Below are 14548 nucleotides of genomic sequence, written 5' to 3'. Positions count from 1 at the left end.
CTTTGGCACTAAACAAGTTGATGAAAGATGTGGTCTAAATTTTCACTAGTTACTTACCAGGTAAGCATGCAAACCAATTACGCAATCCCTCTTAAGGTCTGAAGTTTCCTACAATCATTAAGCACATTTGCACATCCATGTTCTAAGAAATAGGAAGTGCTTAATTAGCTGGCTAGAAAGACTCATATGGAGGAGCTGAGTGAAAATTGCTTCCATGAAGCCACCTACCTAGACCAAGAAGGTCAATTAAGAACTTCAAGAGTGCCCGTGGTTCAAGAACTCGCTCGGCGAGGATTTAAACATTTGCCTGAGAGATTCATAAGGGTGCACCCTGAACACGATTTTGATGTTGTCAACTTATCTTTGCTTAATAATGTCTCAGAAGTCCTACCATCCATAAGCATGGCTAAATTACGAGCCCGATCTGAGTCCACAGACTGGACCCGAGAGCTGGGCGAGCTAGCAAGTGGTGCTAATACTTGGGGTATGCTCATAATCAAGGACCATGGTGTGCCAGGGCATATTTTAGATGGTGTGAAGGATGTGGTCAAGGAGTTCTTTGGGTTGTCATTTGAAGAGAAGAAAGCAAGCGTTGGGTCGTATGTGAGTGTGGATAACATGGGGTACGGCCGGAACTTTGTGAAGTCGGAAGATCAACTGTTGGATTGGATTGACCGTGTGACTATGAAAGCAGCTCCTGTTGGAGCAACCCAAGGGCTCCATGTTTGGCCTCAAAGGCCTGCCGATTTCAGGTGCCGTATTTCACCAAAATTTGAGAATTTTTCTATTTTTAGTTTTCAGAAAGTGAAAACAAAAGTTAAAAACGAAATAGTTATTAAACAGTTACTTGTAATAATGAATTTAGCTGAAGTGATTTAAGTATTTAGAATAAATTTAAAAAATTCCAAAATTGATAATGAATTTAGCCAAATGATTCAAGCATTTAGTGATTTAGAATAAATCAAATTCTTGATCAGCTCATGGAGTGCCGTAATTGTTAGAATAACTTAACAATATAAAGTGGAAAATATTGCAATGGGTGATAAAGGGCTTGTTTATATATGTGTGTGTGTGGACGCCTTGAAGCAACTTATCTTTAATCCATCGCCCTAACCATTAGCCACAAAAATTTTAAACACTACTCAACACTTTTGTTAAACAGGCATGCTATAGAGCAATACGTTCATGAAGCAAGAACCATCTTGAATGACTTATTGGAAGCCCTTGCCGAAGCCTTATCACTAGAAAAACATGTATTCCTCCAAAATTTTGACCCCAAAGACAGTGAGATCAATGTGAGAGTCAACTACTACCCACCATGTCCTAGACCAGACCATGCCCTTAGTCTAACTCCGCATTCGGATGCCAGTGCCCTTACTCTTCTTATGCAATTTAACACCGCCAGAGGTCTCCAGGTTTTGTAGGACAAGAAATGGGTGAATGTGCCTTGGCCACCAGAGGCATTGCTAGTGAATATGGGAGATTTGCTAGAGATTATGAGCAATGGAAAGTTAAAAAGCCCATGGCATAGGGTTGTGACCCAAATGCATGTTGAGCGCTTCTCAGTGGCTTTGTTCTATAGTCCATCTCCCCGAACTTTGATTGATCCTATAAGGGATTGTAATTCCTTGAAAGATGAGGGGTATGAGAAGGTGGTTGTGGTTGATTATTTGCAACACTTTTATAGAGTTAGTCCTACTGCGGAGAAACAAGCCATCAACTTTTCCAAAAGACCCAAAACCTAATGAGGTGTGTGGGATTTTAAATGCTTTGTTAATGTTGTTATTTTTGTTAACCAATATGTTAGTTTGGAATGTGATCCTTGGTACCTAGCTCGGATTTGATTTGTTTTCATATGCGAATCTAACTAGCACAGGATTCATGCGTATTACTTTTAATTATTATGTGTGGCTTGGTTATTATTTGTGTGATTTATAGAGGCAACCATGCCAGAAGCAAATGCAAAAACAAAAAATCATGTGGGGTAGCAAAAATTCGTCTTCTTCAGTCTTGACAAATTTGTACCTACAAAAGACTCAACACTTTTTATTGAGACCAAGGTCACAAGTGCCCCCACGAGGTTTTTTTTTTTTTTTTTTTTTGAGGGGGGGAGGGGCGCAATGGATCTGCGATACCTAAGTCAGTGTCTCTGAAATGAGTAAGTGCTTAGGTTTTGTATGCGTAGCATAAAACTTACCAAAATTTGGTGGAGATGAAGGCATTTATAGGGAGGAGTGGCCGACCATAAGGTTAGGGTTATGCCATACACATAGAAACATCCATGATTGTGAGGAGATAATATTCCCAATATATTAATTAGGAGATAATATCTTGGGATGATGATAGAAACATCCATGATACTGAAAGGGATTCCTTATTTGATGGAGTTGATCTTCAATTGGGAATGTATTAAAGATAGGATTCGGTGATTTTTTTTTTGTCAAGATAGGATTTGATGATTAATCCTAACTTTAATGTCTTAACTTTTCCATGCCACAAGAATGGGAGGTGAGAGTAGTCGTAGTCAACTTCTTGAACCTCCAAGTATGTTGAGTTGTGCATGGGAATAATTGTGTCCTGCTGCCCATTTAATAAGGGCAGTCTTATATTCTTCGGAATAAAGTCCACGTGTCGTGTTTTGGATTTTTAGAATTATTTTTTGCTCCACAATATTCATTGCAGTGAAGATCAAGAAAGTGGCTAGTTAGAAGATTGCGGAGGTGAAGTTTTAGATAGTAGCACAATTTTCTTGCTCTTGGTTGTCAAATGAGAAATTAACATATTTTTAAAGATTATTTGTTAAATCTTGGAAATTAATCTGCAGAGAATATGTTAATTTCTTTATTTTACTTGTCATTCAAATTCAACCAAGACTAAGATTATTATGATACTTTCTAAAGCTCCGCCTCCTCAATGATCTAAACTTTTCTTTTTTGCTTTTGGTTTAGCCTGCTTTTGCATCTATACAACGAACTTCCTTTAGTATTTTTGCTTTGGCATTTTGCGTGGCAACCATTTCAACTAGATGCATTTAAATTCTAAAATCATGCAAATGACTTGAGGTTGCCTCTTAATATGTCATACTAATTGTGCATTCTAACAAGGCGACCCATAGCCCACATCAGATTCTATCTTTGCTCGGAATTGCTCAGGGTTGTCAACTACATTGCTAAAGATGAACTTGGTACAGAGGAAGAGAAAGAATTGGTAGAGAGAAAACAAGAGAGATTGTATTGATTGATTAGAGAAAATGTATACAACTGAACTTAAGAAAATGATAGCTATACAATCCCTTATATAGCTATATAACCCAATTATAATAATACCCTTCTAAGGGGTGGTTTGGGAGTGAGGTGCTTAAAAAAAAAGTACCCATGAAAAAAAGCTGTGAGGATTTTAGGTGTTTGGTAAACTGAAAAAAAAGGGGTTATTTTGAAAGCTGCTGTGAGAATAAGCTGAAATCAAAGGAAAAAGCTGAAACTGCCATTTTCAGCTTTGGAAAACTAGCTTTTTTTCAAAGCACACAGAGTTACAGTGCTCCTTTAATAAAAAGACCCACTATCAGACTGTTTTTTTTTTCCAAAAACACTTTTACAAAAAAGTTTACCAAACACTATGCTGATTTATTTCACAGCCGCTTATTCTCACAGCAGTTTTTTTTCAAAGCACAGCAATACCAAACCAGCCCTAACTATATTTCTGTTATATCAATTATTACTCCCCCCTCAAACTAAACTTGGAGTATCCAAGTGAAGTTTGAAATAGCCAAGTATTTGACACTGATCTGGACAAATTCTAAAGCAACAAGAGAATGACACTCTTAACAAATTCTAAGGCACCAAGAGAATGACACTCTTGGCAATAAGAGAATGACACTCTTGACAAGTTCTAAGGCACCAAAAGAATGACACTCTTGGCAACAAGAGAATGACACTCTTGACAAATTCTATGGAATCAAAGAAAGAATGATACTTTCTTAACCATCAAGAAAGATTGACACTTTCTTGAAATCTTGTAATCCAACAAAAAACACTAAATGAAACAGTAGTTTACTTCTGCTCCCGATTCAGCTACTCCAAAAAAAAAAAAAAAAAAAAAAACTTCCTTATCATCCATTTCATCCAAGCCTTCGATTCCCATGACCACAAGTATCTCCCAGTGCACTCTCAGCTGCTTGTTTTAGCTCTCCAATTGTTACATGCAATGGCATAACTACTACTTCACCAGGTGGCACCCTCTTGAATTCGATAAAGCACATCATTGTATACATCAACTCCTCAACTCTAGGAAATAGAGTTGCTGATTGAAAAGACTGAGTAACTATCTCTTTCCCAGGTTCTGAGACCTTAACCCCATCTGCAAGATCATGAACTGTATACTCCAAAACCCGAGTTGCTGGGTTCACTGCACTACACACAAGGTGATTCCCAACCATCACATTATTCATTGATTTCAGCATATAATCCAAAAGGCCAGTATCTCCAGTATGTTAAGCAAGCTGCATCTCGCACATCTTGCAGGGTCAACCCTTCATGACCACTCTCTTTCTTTTCTTGCAATGTATTCACAATCACATCCACTTCAAACTCGAGTCTTCTTGTAGGTCATCTGCTATCCATGTCACCTTGTTGAATACCCAAAGAAAAACTCCAACTGATAGCGCCATTTTACATACACCCATATATCTTCAAGAAACCGATTATAAATTCCGAAATCACAAAAAATACAACAAAACCGCCAGAAAACCACACCAAGAATGTAGAGCAGATATCACCTGAGAATATCCCATATCACAAGGCAGACACAACAGAGAATAAAGAAACTGACAACCTCCTAAATCTGCAAGCGCTTTCCATACCAGAGAAGGGAACACGGAGCAGTGGCAAATATAGAACTCAAAGAGCTAATCTGCGAACACTACTAAGAAGAAAGAAATAGACCAATAATCTTGAAATCACTCTTTGACATTTCGTCAAACAAATAATGTTCAAGAATGCACTTGCCAATTGAGCATGACATTTGAAGAATCGGGGATGTCGAATTTGAGGACATAACTTCACATGAAAATTCTGAGCTGGGCAATATGTCAAACACTTGGACTGCAGTGAACAAGAAGCATATGATTTTGGGAAACACCAAGAAATCGAGAATCCGACCCTTACAACTCTAGCTCCGACTATATCCTTGTCGTCACCGACCAAAACCCACTTGTCTGGTACATCGTTCTTCAAATATCCCAATCTAGATCCGCAAACCCAACTCTCATTCGGACCCAGTTGAAATCGGCGAGGTCGGCGACGACATTTTCTAGGGTGGTGATCACACACGGCGAGATGTAGTCTTTGAGTGTCAAGTGGGCCGGACTGACCAACGACAACAAACGCACGACGTCGCTCAAAAGTGTCTTAGGAACTTTATAGATCTTCTTGTATCCATGCATTCCAATGATCTGATTGAGATGACTGAGGGTGAGATGGAGATGGGAGTTGGACTGAATGAGGAGAAGGTAATCGTCTAGAAACATCTTGCTCTTAGAACCCGGCAAGAACAAAGCCCTTCAAGAAACAGAGCCGCCTGGAACACGCTGGTGGCACCAGGGATCTCCAAAAGAACGATCCTTCTCAGCGGATTCACATCCACAAAAAATTGAGTAAGAAATTGATTTTGCTTCCTTCTCCGATTCGGGAATAAGAGAAGAAGGAAACACCGAAGAACTTAGACGAAAAATTCAAGAAAATCTGAAGAGAAAATAAAACTAGAAATAGAATTCTAATAAAAATAAATAAAAATTCGGAACCACCAGAATTAATGGCGTAAGCCTGGTGGCTCTGATACCATGTCAACTACATTGCTAAAGATGAACTTGGTATAGAGGAAGAGAAGGAATTGGTAGAGAGAAAACAAGAAAGATTGTATTGATTGATTAGAGAAAATGTATACAACTGAACTTAAGAAAATGATAGCTATACAATCCCTTATATAGCTATATAACCCAATTATAATAATAGCATTCTAACTATATTTCTGTTATATCAGTTATTAAGGGTGAGCTCCCATCAGTTACTAAGGTGGTCCTCTATTTCGAGGCGAGCCTTGTATACAAAATTTCCAAGCTTTGGTGGATACGATCTGAGCTCGTATGTTATGGCAAGGACACCTTCTTTCTATGGCTGGTCGTATTACTGTACTCAAATCGGTGGTGGTAAGCATGTTATCTCATAGCTTTTCAGTTTATGCTTGGCATTCTTCTGTCCTGACTTAAGTTCGGAATTGGGCTCGTAATTCTATTTGGTCAAGTTGGGTGCTGATACAAGTGGTTTTTTCACTATTGCTTGAAAAAAGTGTTGTGCGTATAATGAGGGTGGTTTAGGTATTCGAAACTTTGTAGCTCTTAATCTAGCTTTTCAAATGAATTTTTTATGGGACACTAGTGAATTCTAATATGGCTTATTGTATTTTTTTCGGAGGAGATTTTTCAATAATTTGGGTCATCCTTGTTTGTCTTCAGGGCCGGTCCAGAGATTTTTGAGGCTCGGGGCAACGTAAAAAAAATGCCCTAACTTCATGTAAGAAAATTATTTATTTTCACATATAAGACATCGAAAAAATTATACTTAGAAAAACACTTCAAACTCAATAATTTAGAAACACAGAAAAACTAATTTATTTTGTATTGAGAGAGGGAAACAAAAAAACTTTGGGCTTACAAGTAGATAGATGATGAGTTTTGTTTTCCATCTGAACTTTGAATGTGTTTTTGAATAAATCGTGAGATGTTTTTTTTCTTATTGACTAACCTTGTCAATATGGGACTAAAAAATAATGATGTTTTCGAGTCTTTAATTGATATGTATTATTAATGAATTGGCACTAAATCAAACATTTTGATGACATGTCATATAATTTGCAAATTTGGTCTACGTATTATTCTTTGTTGAAGATTAGACTTGAATTAAAACAAATATATAAAAATAACAACCCACATAGCTACTAGATAGTAAATAAAAATAAATTAACAACCAAACCAAAATTTGTAAAAATTGAAAAAAATAAACATGCACATAGCATTTCGAACTTTGGATATCTTGTTAATTTTAAACAACAAAAATCATTGTTTCTAATTAAACTTCTTGATCCTTTAACCAAATTTTATAAATTTATACTCTTATAAAAAGAAATTTGTAAAAAACTGAAAAGTAAATAAGCACACATGGTGTTTTGAACCCAAGACCTCCTCATTATTTTCAAATGACAAACCATCACTTCTAGTTAAATTTTTATGTCTTTGAACCAAATTTTATAAATTTATACTCTTATAAAAAAATATATAAATATACCATCCTAATAATTTTGGTGCCCCTAATTTTTTTGGGCCCTGGACGGTCGCCCTGCCTGCACTGGACCTGGGCCGGCCCTGTTCGTCTTACAAGTGTTCTTCGGTATGGCCTAGGCTATGTCCCTTATATTCGGCTATCCCTGATGGGTCAAAATGGATTATTGGTTTGGGTGGTCAGGTGAAATTTTGGCATTCAAAGTGGTTGGATGTGCTGATTTCCGATCAATTGGACTTCCTCTGCCTATTTCTAATCGTTTGCATGCTTTGGTCTCAGATTTTATTTTGGATGGCAGCACTGATGGGAATCTTTCAGTTAAGCTTGCTTATGATTTTTAGCGTAGTCGTCAACCTCATGTTCTTTAGGATCGATGGGTTTGGCATCCTTGCTTTCGCTCACGTAATTGAGTAATTTTATGGAAATGTTTGCTTGGTAAACTTTTGACTGGTGATATGCTTCAAGGTACAGAGGTTTTATGTTGGCTTCTATGTGTTCCCTTTATGGTTCTATTGGTTGATCATCTCTTTCTTTAGTGTGCTTTTGCACGACAATTTTGGTCGGCTTGTTTAATGATATGATTTTTACCGTCTACATAAATAGGGTTAAAATCACATAAAATACTTGCAAGAATACAAGGATATTGTAGTATAGATGCTCATGCAAGGTCGTTCTTCTCAATGACTATTTTATTAATTTATGTAGAAACAATTCCTAATTAAATACTTGGAATTAAAATTTGAGAAAAGAGATTTTGAAATTGGGTAATTTTAAAAACGAATTTTAATTAAAAACTAATATGATAAAGGAAAAAAGTCTTAAATACCAATTTAGAAAGGCACTAGGGTTCCACCATCACCTAGCAATCCTATGAATTTCTACCAATTACTTATGATCTACACATGTCACTTTGAATGTTAGGTTTTCCTAATATATATTTTCCTCGTGATGTTCAAGCAAAAATGTATATCTAACATGCAATTCATCTGTGATGTTCAGATCAAATATAAACATGCAAGACTCATTAAGTTATGTGAAAACCCTTTGAAAAACCATGCAACCCTTAAGAGCATGATATTCGCCTTAATTGAAATTACAATCATTAATCACAAGAAACCCTCTTCAATTTCAGGATGATGTTCCAATAGAAATTGCATCAAATTACTTGTCTAAATATCCTAATGGTGATCAATCATTAAAATATATAGATAGTTTTAAAACAATGATTAATAATTCAAAGCAACCAAGCAATCAATCATAAGCAATTAAATAAAAATTACATATTCATGCTAAGGCTCAAGGCTTTACCCTAGCAAAACGAATTTGTGGAGCCAAAAATATTCACTAGGCGACACGTGGACTTTTGGACAAAAGAGGACAAAAATACCCTTGAGGCATACCGGGTTTCCTACACGCGAGTAGTGGAGAATCATCCATCAACCAAGTCAGGAGTACCCAAAATGAGTAACAATTCAAAACCTATTTCATTCCATATATGTTTTTACCCCATTTTTTCCTTATTCAATTAGCCATTTATTTCAAACATTCCATAACATCCTCAACCAATTAATATAATCAATATATTAAAGGCTAATTACATCACCAAATTAAGCCCAAAAATCACCCTAAAGGCCGGTTATCCCTTCTCCAAAGGGAGCCGGCCATTTCCTTCTTTTTTCACCGTAATTTTCCTTTTTTGTGACATTAATTAGCCAATTATACAAAAAAACCACCAAAACATTCATTTTATGTTTAATAGCCAAATAAATTGGCTAATTAAACCTAAATCAAACCCAAAAAACCCTAGCCACCTCCTATCCCTATAAATATACTCTCATTTCTCACCAAAAAGCCAATTCCAACATTTTGGCAAAAATCCCAAAATTCTCTAAACACTCTTTCTCTCTAAATTCTAACTTTGGCATCGGAGGTTCTTCGGCCAAAGCCCCCCCCATTCATCATGGGCGCCTGAGGCTCTTGGCCTTAACCTAAGGTGTTAATTGTTTTGTAGGTGCAAAATCGTCCAAGATCGAGGAGGAAGAAATTTGCATCCACAAATTGGTGCTTTCATTGAGAGTTGAAATCCATACTCTTAGAAGACTCTCGCACAAAAATGTTTTTTCTTTATTTTCTAGTCCATTTGAATATTTTTCATACGTTCTTATTATTAGAATTTTTTACTTGCAAAGGTTCTTTGATAAAACGTATAAGCAAAATATAATGGCTAGAAATTTAGAAAATTCCACGAGTGAAAATTCTAATGTTCAAGAAATGGGATTGCGGAGATCCGTGAGGCTAAATGCGACAATAAGTGGAGCAGCACCACTACCACGAGTTTCCACCATGGGAACCACCACGGTGGCTACCTCGGTAGCCACCCGTGGCGAGGTCCATGGTGCCTTCACCACGGCTCGAGCTGTGCCATCCAAGGCTCACGACACCAAGGCCACGGCCCAAGTCGTGCCATCCAAGTTTGCACGAGCCCGGGCCCAAGCCTCGCATTCGCTTGCATCACATTCTAAGCAGTCTGCTCCCGCCAAGCAACCTGCTCTCGCGGCCCAGCCTGCTCCTGCCAAGCAGCCTGCTCTCCTGACCCAGCCTGCTCTCGACGAGCAGCTCACTCCCGTGGTCCAGCCTGCTTCCGTCGAGCAGCCCACTCCCATGGCCCAGCCTGCTCCTGCCAAGCAGCCTGCTCCCGACGAGCAGCCCACTTCCGTGGCCCAGCCTGTTTCAGTCGAACAGCCCACTCCCGTGGCCCAGCCTGCTCCTGCCAAGCAGCCTGCTTTCGTGGCCCAGCCTGCTCCCGACGAGCAGCCCACTCCCGTGGTCCAGCCTGCTTCCGTCGAGCAGCCCTCTCTCACGGCCCAACCTGCTCCTGCTAAGCAGCCTGCTCTCGTGACCCAGCCTGCTTCCATCAAGCAGCCCACTCCTGTGGCCCAGCCTGCTCCTGCCAAGCAACCTGCTCTCGTGGCCCAGCCTACTCCTGACGAGTAGCCCACTCCCGTGGTCCAGCCTGCTTCCGTCGAGCAGCCCACTCTCACGGCCCAACCTGCTCCTACCAAGCAGCCTGCTCTCGTGACCCAGCCTGCTCCCGATGAGCAGCCCACTCTCAAGGCCCAGACTGCTCCCGTGGCTTTCCAAGCAGCCCAAGTCGGCCCAAGACTATCTCAACCATCTGGACCTACCATCGAGCCGGGAGCATTCTCACCATATTTTTTCACGGATTTGACATTTCCCAACTCAAATCTCGCGCCCGGAGTCTACCACCCTTCCACTGCCCAAGGAGGCGCATTCTTTCCAAGCTCTTCCAATCCAAATGGCGAACAACACTTGTCTCGACAAGTCATAGAGTTGACGAGCGCCCTTGCACAACAGACAACCTTGGTGAATCAACTTTTGCAACGCATCGGGATCCAACGTGCCCCGGACGAGGTATCCTGAAGTAGGACAAGGGCAGACGGACATTTTCAGCAGCGTCCCGGCAAGCAGCCACTCGACCAGCCACGAGCCGAACGTTTGGGCAGTGTACATTCCCGTCTTAGAGCGCGAAGGAGAATGCACTCTCGACTAGGCCCACGGAAGAGCATACATTCACGGTTGGGGTCATACTCCGATAGTCAACATAAACAACCTTCCGGGCAAAATATCTATTCGCAGCTAAGCCCACAAGGAGCGTCCTTCACCTCACATCAGAGTAGGCAGCACGACGGACGGAGAGAAGCAGTCACTCAATCCAGCTCAAGTTCAACCAGCAGCCTGCGAAGAACTCGCTCGCCTACTAGGAACGCACCACATGCACTGCATCCACGGCATAGACGAGCCAAACACATGGAAGAGCAGCCTAGACCAGCAAGTCATGACTGGGGGCAGCCGATAGCTCCGCTACCCTAACAAAGGCAAATTCAGGAAAAAGTAGAGAGACTCTTGACCAAGCGATTACATGATTTCCAACGTAACGAGGTCACCGACGAGGCACTACGACGGAACATAACCAACATAAGCAGGTCACCCTTCACGGAGGAGATCGAGCAGGTAGAGCCTCCACGCGAGTTCAGCATGCCACATTTCACATCTTTCAAAGGGGATGAAGACCTGGAGAAACACTTAAAACGTTACCAAAGTGCAATGATCCTTTATCGAAACAACGATGATCTCATGTGCAAGATATTCGCCACCACTCTACAAGGCGAGGCGCAAGATTGGTTCTACACCCTGCCGCCACAATCCATCCGGAATTTCTACGAACTTTCTTTGGTTTTCACCAAAGAATATTCATCCTATCGCTCGATCAAAAAGAAGTCTAACCATTTGTTCGACGTCAAGAAGAACCCAAAGGAGTCGCTTCGCGACTATGTGTGGAGGTTCAAAGTAGAGAAGGAAAAAATAGTCGGATGCAACGACTCGATAGCTAGAGCAGCCTTCCAAAAAGAACTTCCAGCAGACCACCCGCTATTTGAAAAATTGATCATGAAAGAAGATCTAACTCTGGCAGACTCTTTTTCTTTAGCAGAGAAGCATGCACTTTGGGATGAGGCTCGCCAATGCATATTCAAGGGCTTGAAGAAGTACCCAACATCACCTTCCTAGAAGCAGCGGATGACTTATTCGCATGTTTGACGGTATCTAAAGTAGCAATAAGCTCTACCATTATGCGAGAAGAGCTGGGGGCCCGACTACCTGTATTCTACAATTACCTGCAGTCATCATCATGACACACTATTCCGCCGAATCCAAACCGGCGATGATAAAGGCGTAGACCCTAGCAGATGTAAAGTTTTCTGACGAACGTAACAACTCGGCCAAACGATGCCCCGAAGGCAGTCGATCACACTTTAGCCGCACATATTCCCTTAATGGAGATTTCTAGCATTCGCATGTCAACAACGCATCCAACTACAAAGGCTCGCGAGCAGCCGTGGTTCGTGGCAACCGACTACTTCACCAAATAGGTGGAAGCAGAGCCCATGACGACCACGATTCAGACGGGCATAGAGCGCTTCATATGGAGGAACATCATTTACTGATTTGGCATCCCTTAATCCATCGTCACCAACAACGGCCTGCAATTCGTGGGCAAAGATTTGGCGAAGTTTTTCCAAAAATATGGCATCAAGCAGCATATGTCCATGCCGAGATATCCTCAAGGAAATGGGCAGGCCGAAACATCCAAAAAGATGGATCTCATCTGGGAAGGTCTGTACAAGCTCAGCAGAATAGGCGGCAAGAGTAATTATACCCCCGTTACCATGAAACGATAAAAAGATCGAAAAGTAGTAGAGCGCCTACAATCTGAAGAAGTACCATGTGTGACCTCTCACTACATCAAAGCCCGAAGACTCAAGAAGCTCGACGGGCACCACCTCACAAGTCGAAGACTATCAAGTTGTTATGCAGTTCCTACCTTACAGCTAAGTTCTCGTTCGTTTCACTCGTTTTTCAATGAGGAATTCAGAAGTAATCACAACTTGGCTCGGCTGCATGCTTATAACAACTGATCACTCCGGCACTTCAAAAGAAGACTGCGCCCTTTTTAGGGATCCATCGCAGGAATTGCGCCCCCCGAGGGACCAACCATGCTCTCCAGTGCGAGAGGGTAAACTAATTGCTCTCCAGTGCGAGAGGGTAAACCAATTCCCCGACACCCATATGGGTCAGCTCTCCAAGAAGGGAGGATAAACTTTACACTCCGAATATCCAGACGTGGATGAGCCTGGCTGCCCTAGTATAACTAGATGCACGATGGCTTGCGCTGGGATTCCTAGAAGTAGCCGCAATGGTCTTTTTCAAGGCTTAGCTAACTGAAGGATTTTGGGTCTCTTGGCCTAATCTGTGGAGAACCGGGCCCTAGAGACGGAGAGGGCACATTACGCAGTACATTCGATAGACGGCTGCCTTGGAATCCTAAAGCTGCTACTGAGTACACTAAGGTAGCCAACGGATTCCGGAAGACTGCCTACGGCTTGCCCTTCGAGCAGTAAAGCCGCGCTAGACTTATGCAACTGCACATTCTTGTGAAAGGTTAAACAAGCTAGTACGCATATACGAAGTTTTATCCACTGCCGACATGCTACGTAGTCGATAAGCTTCACCTCTGCCAAGCGCGGAACAACCTACACCAAGTCCTAAAGTGTTGTGATACTTGCTACGCAACCTACGGAATTGAAGAAAGTCAAGGTTAACAACCTAGTGGTTACGCGGACTTGTCTGCTTCTGTAAGTAAGGCATCCGGCTGCCAACCCTATGGCTGACAACTTTGCAAAGTTCTACACCAACACGTACGGCTGCATAGGCTATGCGAGCTTGTCTGCTTATAAAAAAAGTAGCACGCCTGCCACTGGTCTATCAAGTCTAAAGGTTAGGGCATGAACAAAAGAAGTGAAGATGAAGAAAAACGAAGGAAAACATGTTTATAAACAACTAGCAAAGGCCGAAGGAGTTCAAGCAAAACAAGAGCTACAAGGAAAAAACAAAGAAAATCCTAAAGGCTACCTAAAATACTACACTACAGCAGCTTGGACATCCCACGACTACTCGGTCGCCACACCTTCAACAGTCGTAACGCTCTTAGCAGCGGCATCATCCGGCGCTTCACCCCCGGCTACCCCAGTCTGGGCACTAACTTCTCCAACTACTTCACCAATGGAAGCCTTAAAAATAAAAGCAAGCAAGTCTTCTGGAGAAATAGAGAAGCTCATCCACTCCCTTCTTAGCATAAGCAGCAAAACGAAGCTCAGAAATTGCAAGCTTAAAATCTTGAATCTGAGGCGAATCAATCTCAGCAGCAAAGGGAGCAGGCTTTGGCGCCACTTTAGCAGCAGAGTCCACCTTACCACTCTTCATAATAGCAAGTCTCTACAAAGGTGAACCGGACTTGGCTCCCAAAGAACGTCCTGGTATAGACTTCGACACTGGGGGCATGATAAAACCTTTACGCTGAGCAATCTTATCCACAATTGTACTAGCCATTCACAACATGGAAGACGCCACATGCTCAGATCTAGCAGCCCTATTTTTCTTCCCATTGGAAGAAGTCATGTCAATCACATACCTCTCGGTAGCAAGCAGACCCTCATGAGCAGCAGAAGAAGTCTTTAGTTTTTTCTTAACTGGCATCACATGAGCAGACGGGAAAGATCTCTTCTTTCCATCTTCATTCATAGTAAGCTCCACGACAGTGATCAGACGAGCCAATGCATCCGCCTTGATCCTCTTTACCT

The 14548-nt window shown here is 41.4% G+C and overlaps 1 protein-coding gene across 1 annotated transcript; it reads left to right on the top strand.

The window, feature by feature from the left end:
* Positions 1-1676, top strand: LOC126587842 (protein SRG1-like). The gene is made up of 2 exons (XM_050252927.1): positions 1-752; positions 1163-1676. Exons 1-2 carry the CDS (start codon positions 187-189, stop codon positions 1422-1424), a joined length of 828 nt encoding a protein of 275 aa, XP_050108884.1. The 5' UTR covers positions 1-186; the 3' UTR covers positions 1425-1676.
* The last annotated feature ends 12872 nt before the right edge of the window (positions 1677-14548 follow it).

Source organism: Malus sylvestris, chromosome 10 (genome assembly GCF_916048215.2).
Source record: "Malus sylvestris chromosome 10, drMalSylv7.2, whole genome shotgun sequence".
Taxonomy (NCBI): domain Eukaryota; kingdom Viridiplantae; phylum Streptophyta; class Magnoliopsida; order Rosales; family Rosaceae; genus Malus; species Malus sylvestris.
The sequence above is the reverse complement of the archived record's forward strand: the minus strand, read 5'-3'. Positions and strand labels throughout refer to the sequence as shown.

Coding starts and splice junctions, on each gene's coding strand:
- LOC126587842 (XM_050252927.1), top strand. CDS start 187: ATGGAGGAGCTGAGTGAAAATTGCTTCCATGAAGCCACCTACCTAGAC. Junction 753..1,162: donor CAAAGGCCTGCCGATTTCAG/GTGCCGTATTTC, acceptor TTTGTTAAACAG/GCATGCTATAGAGCAATACG.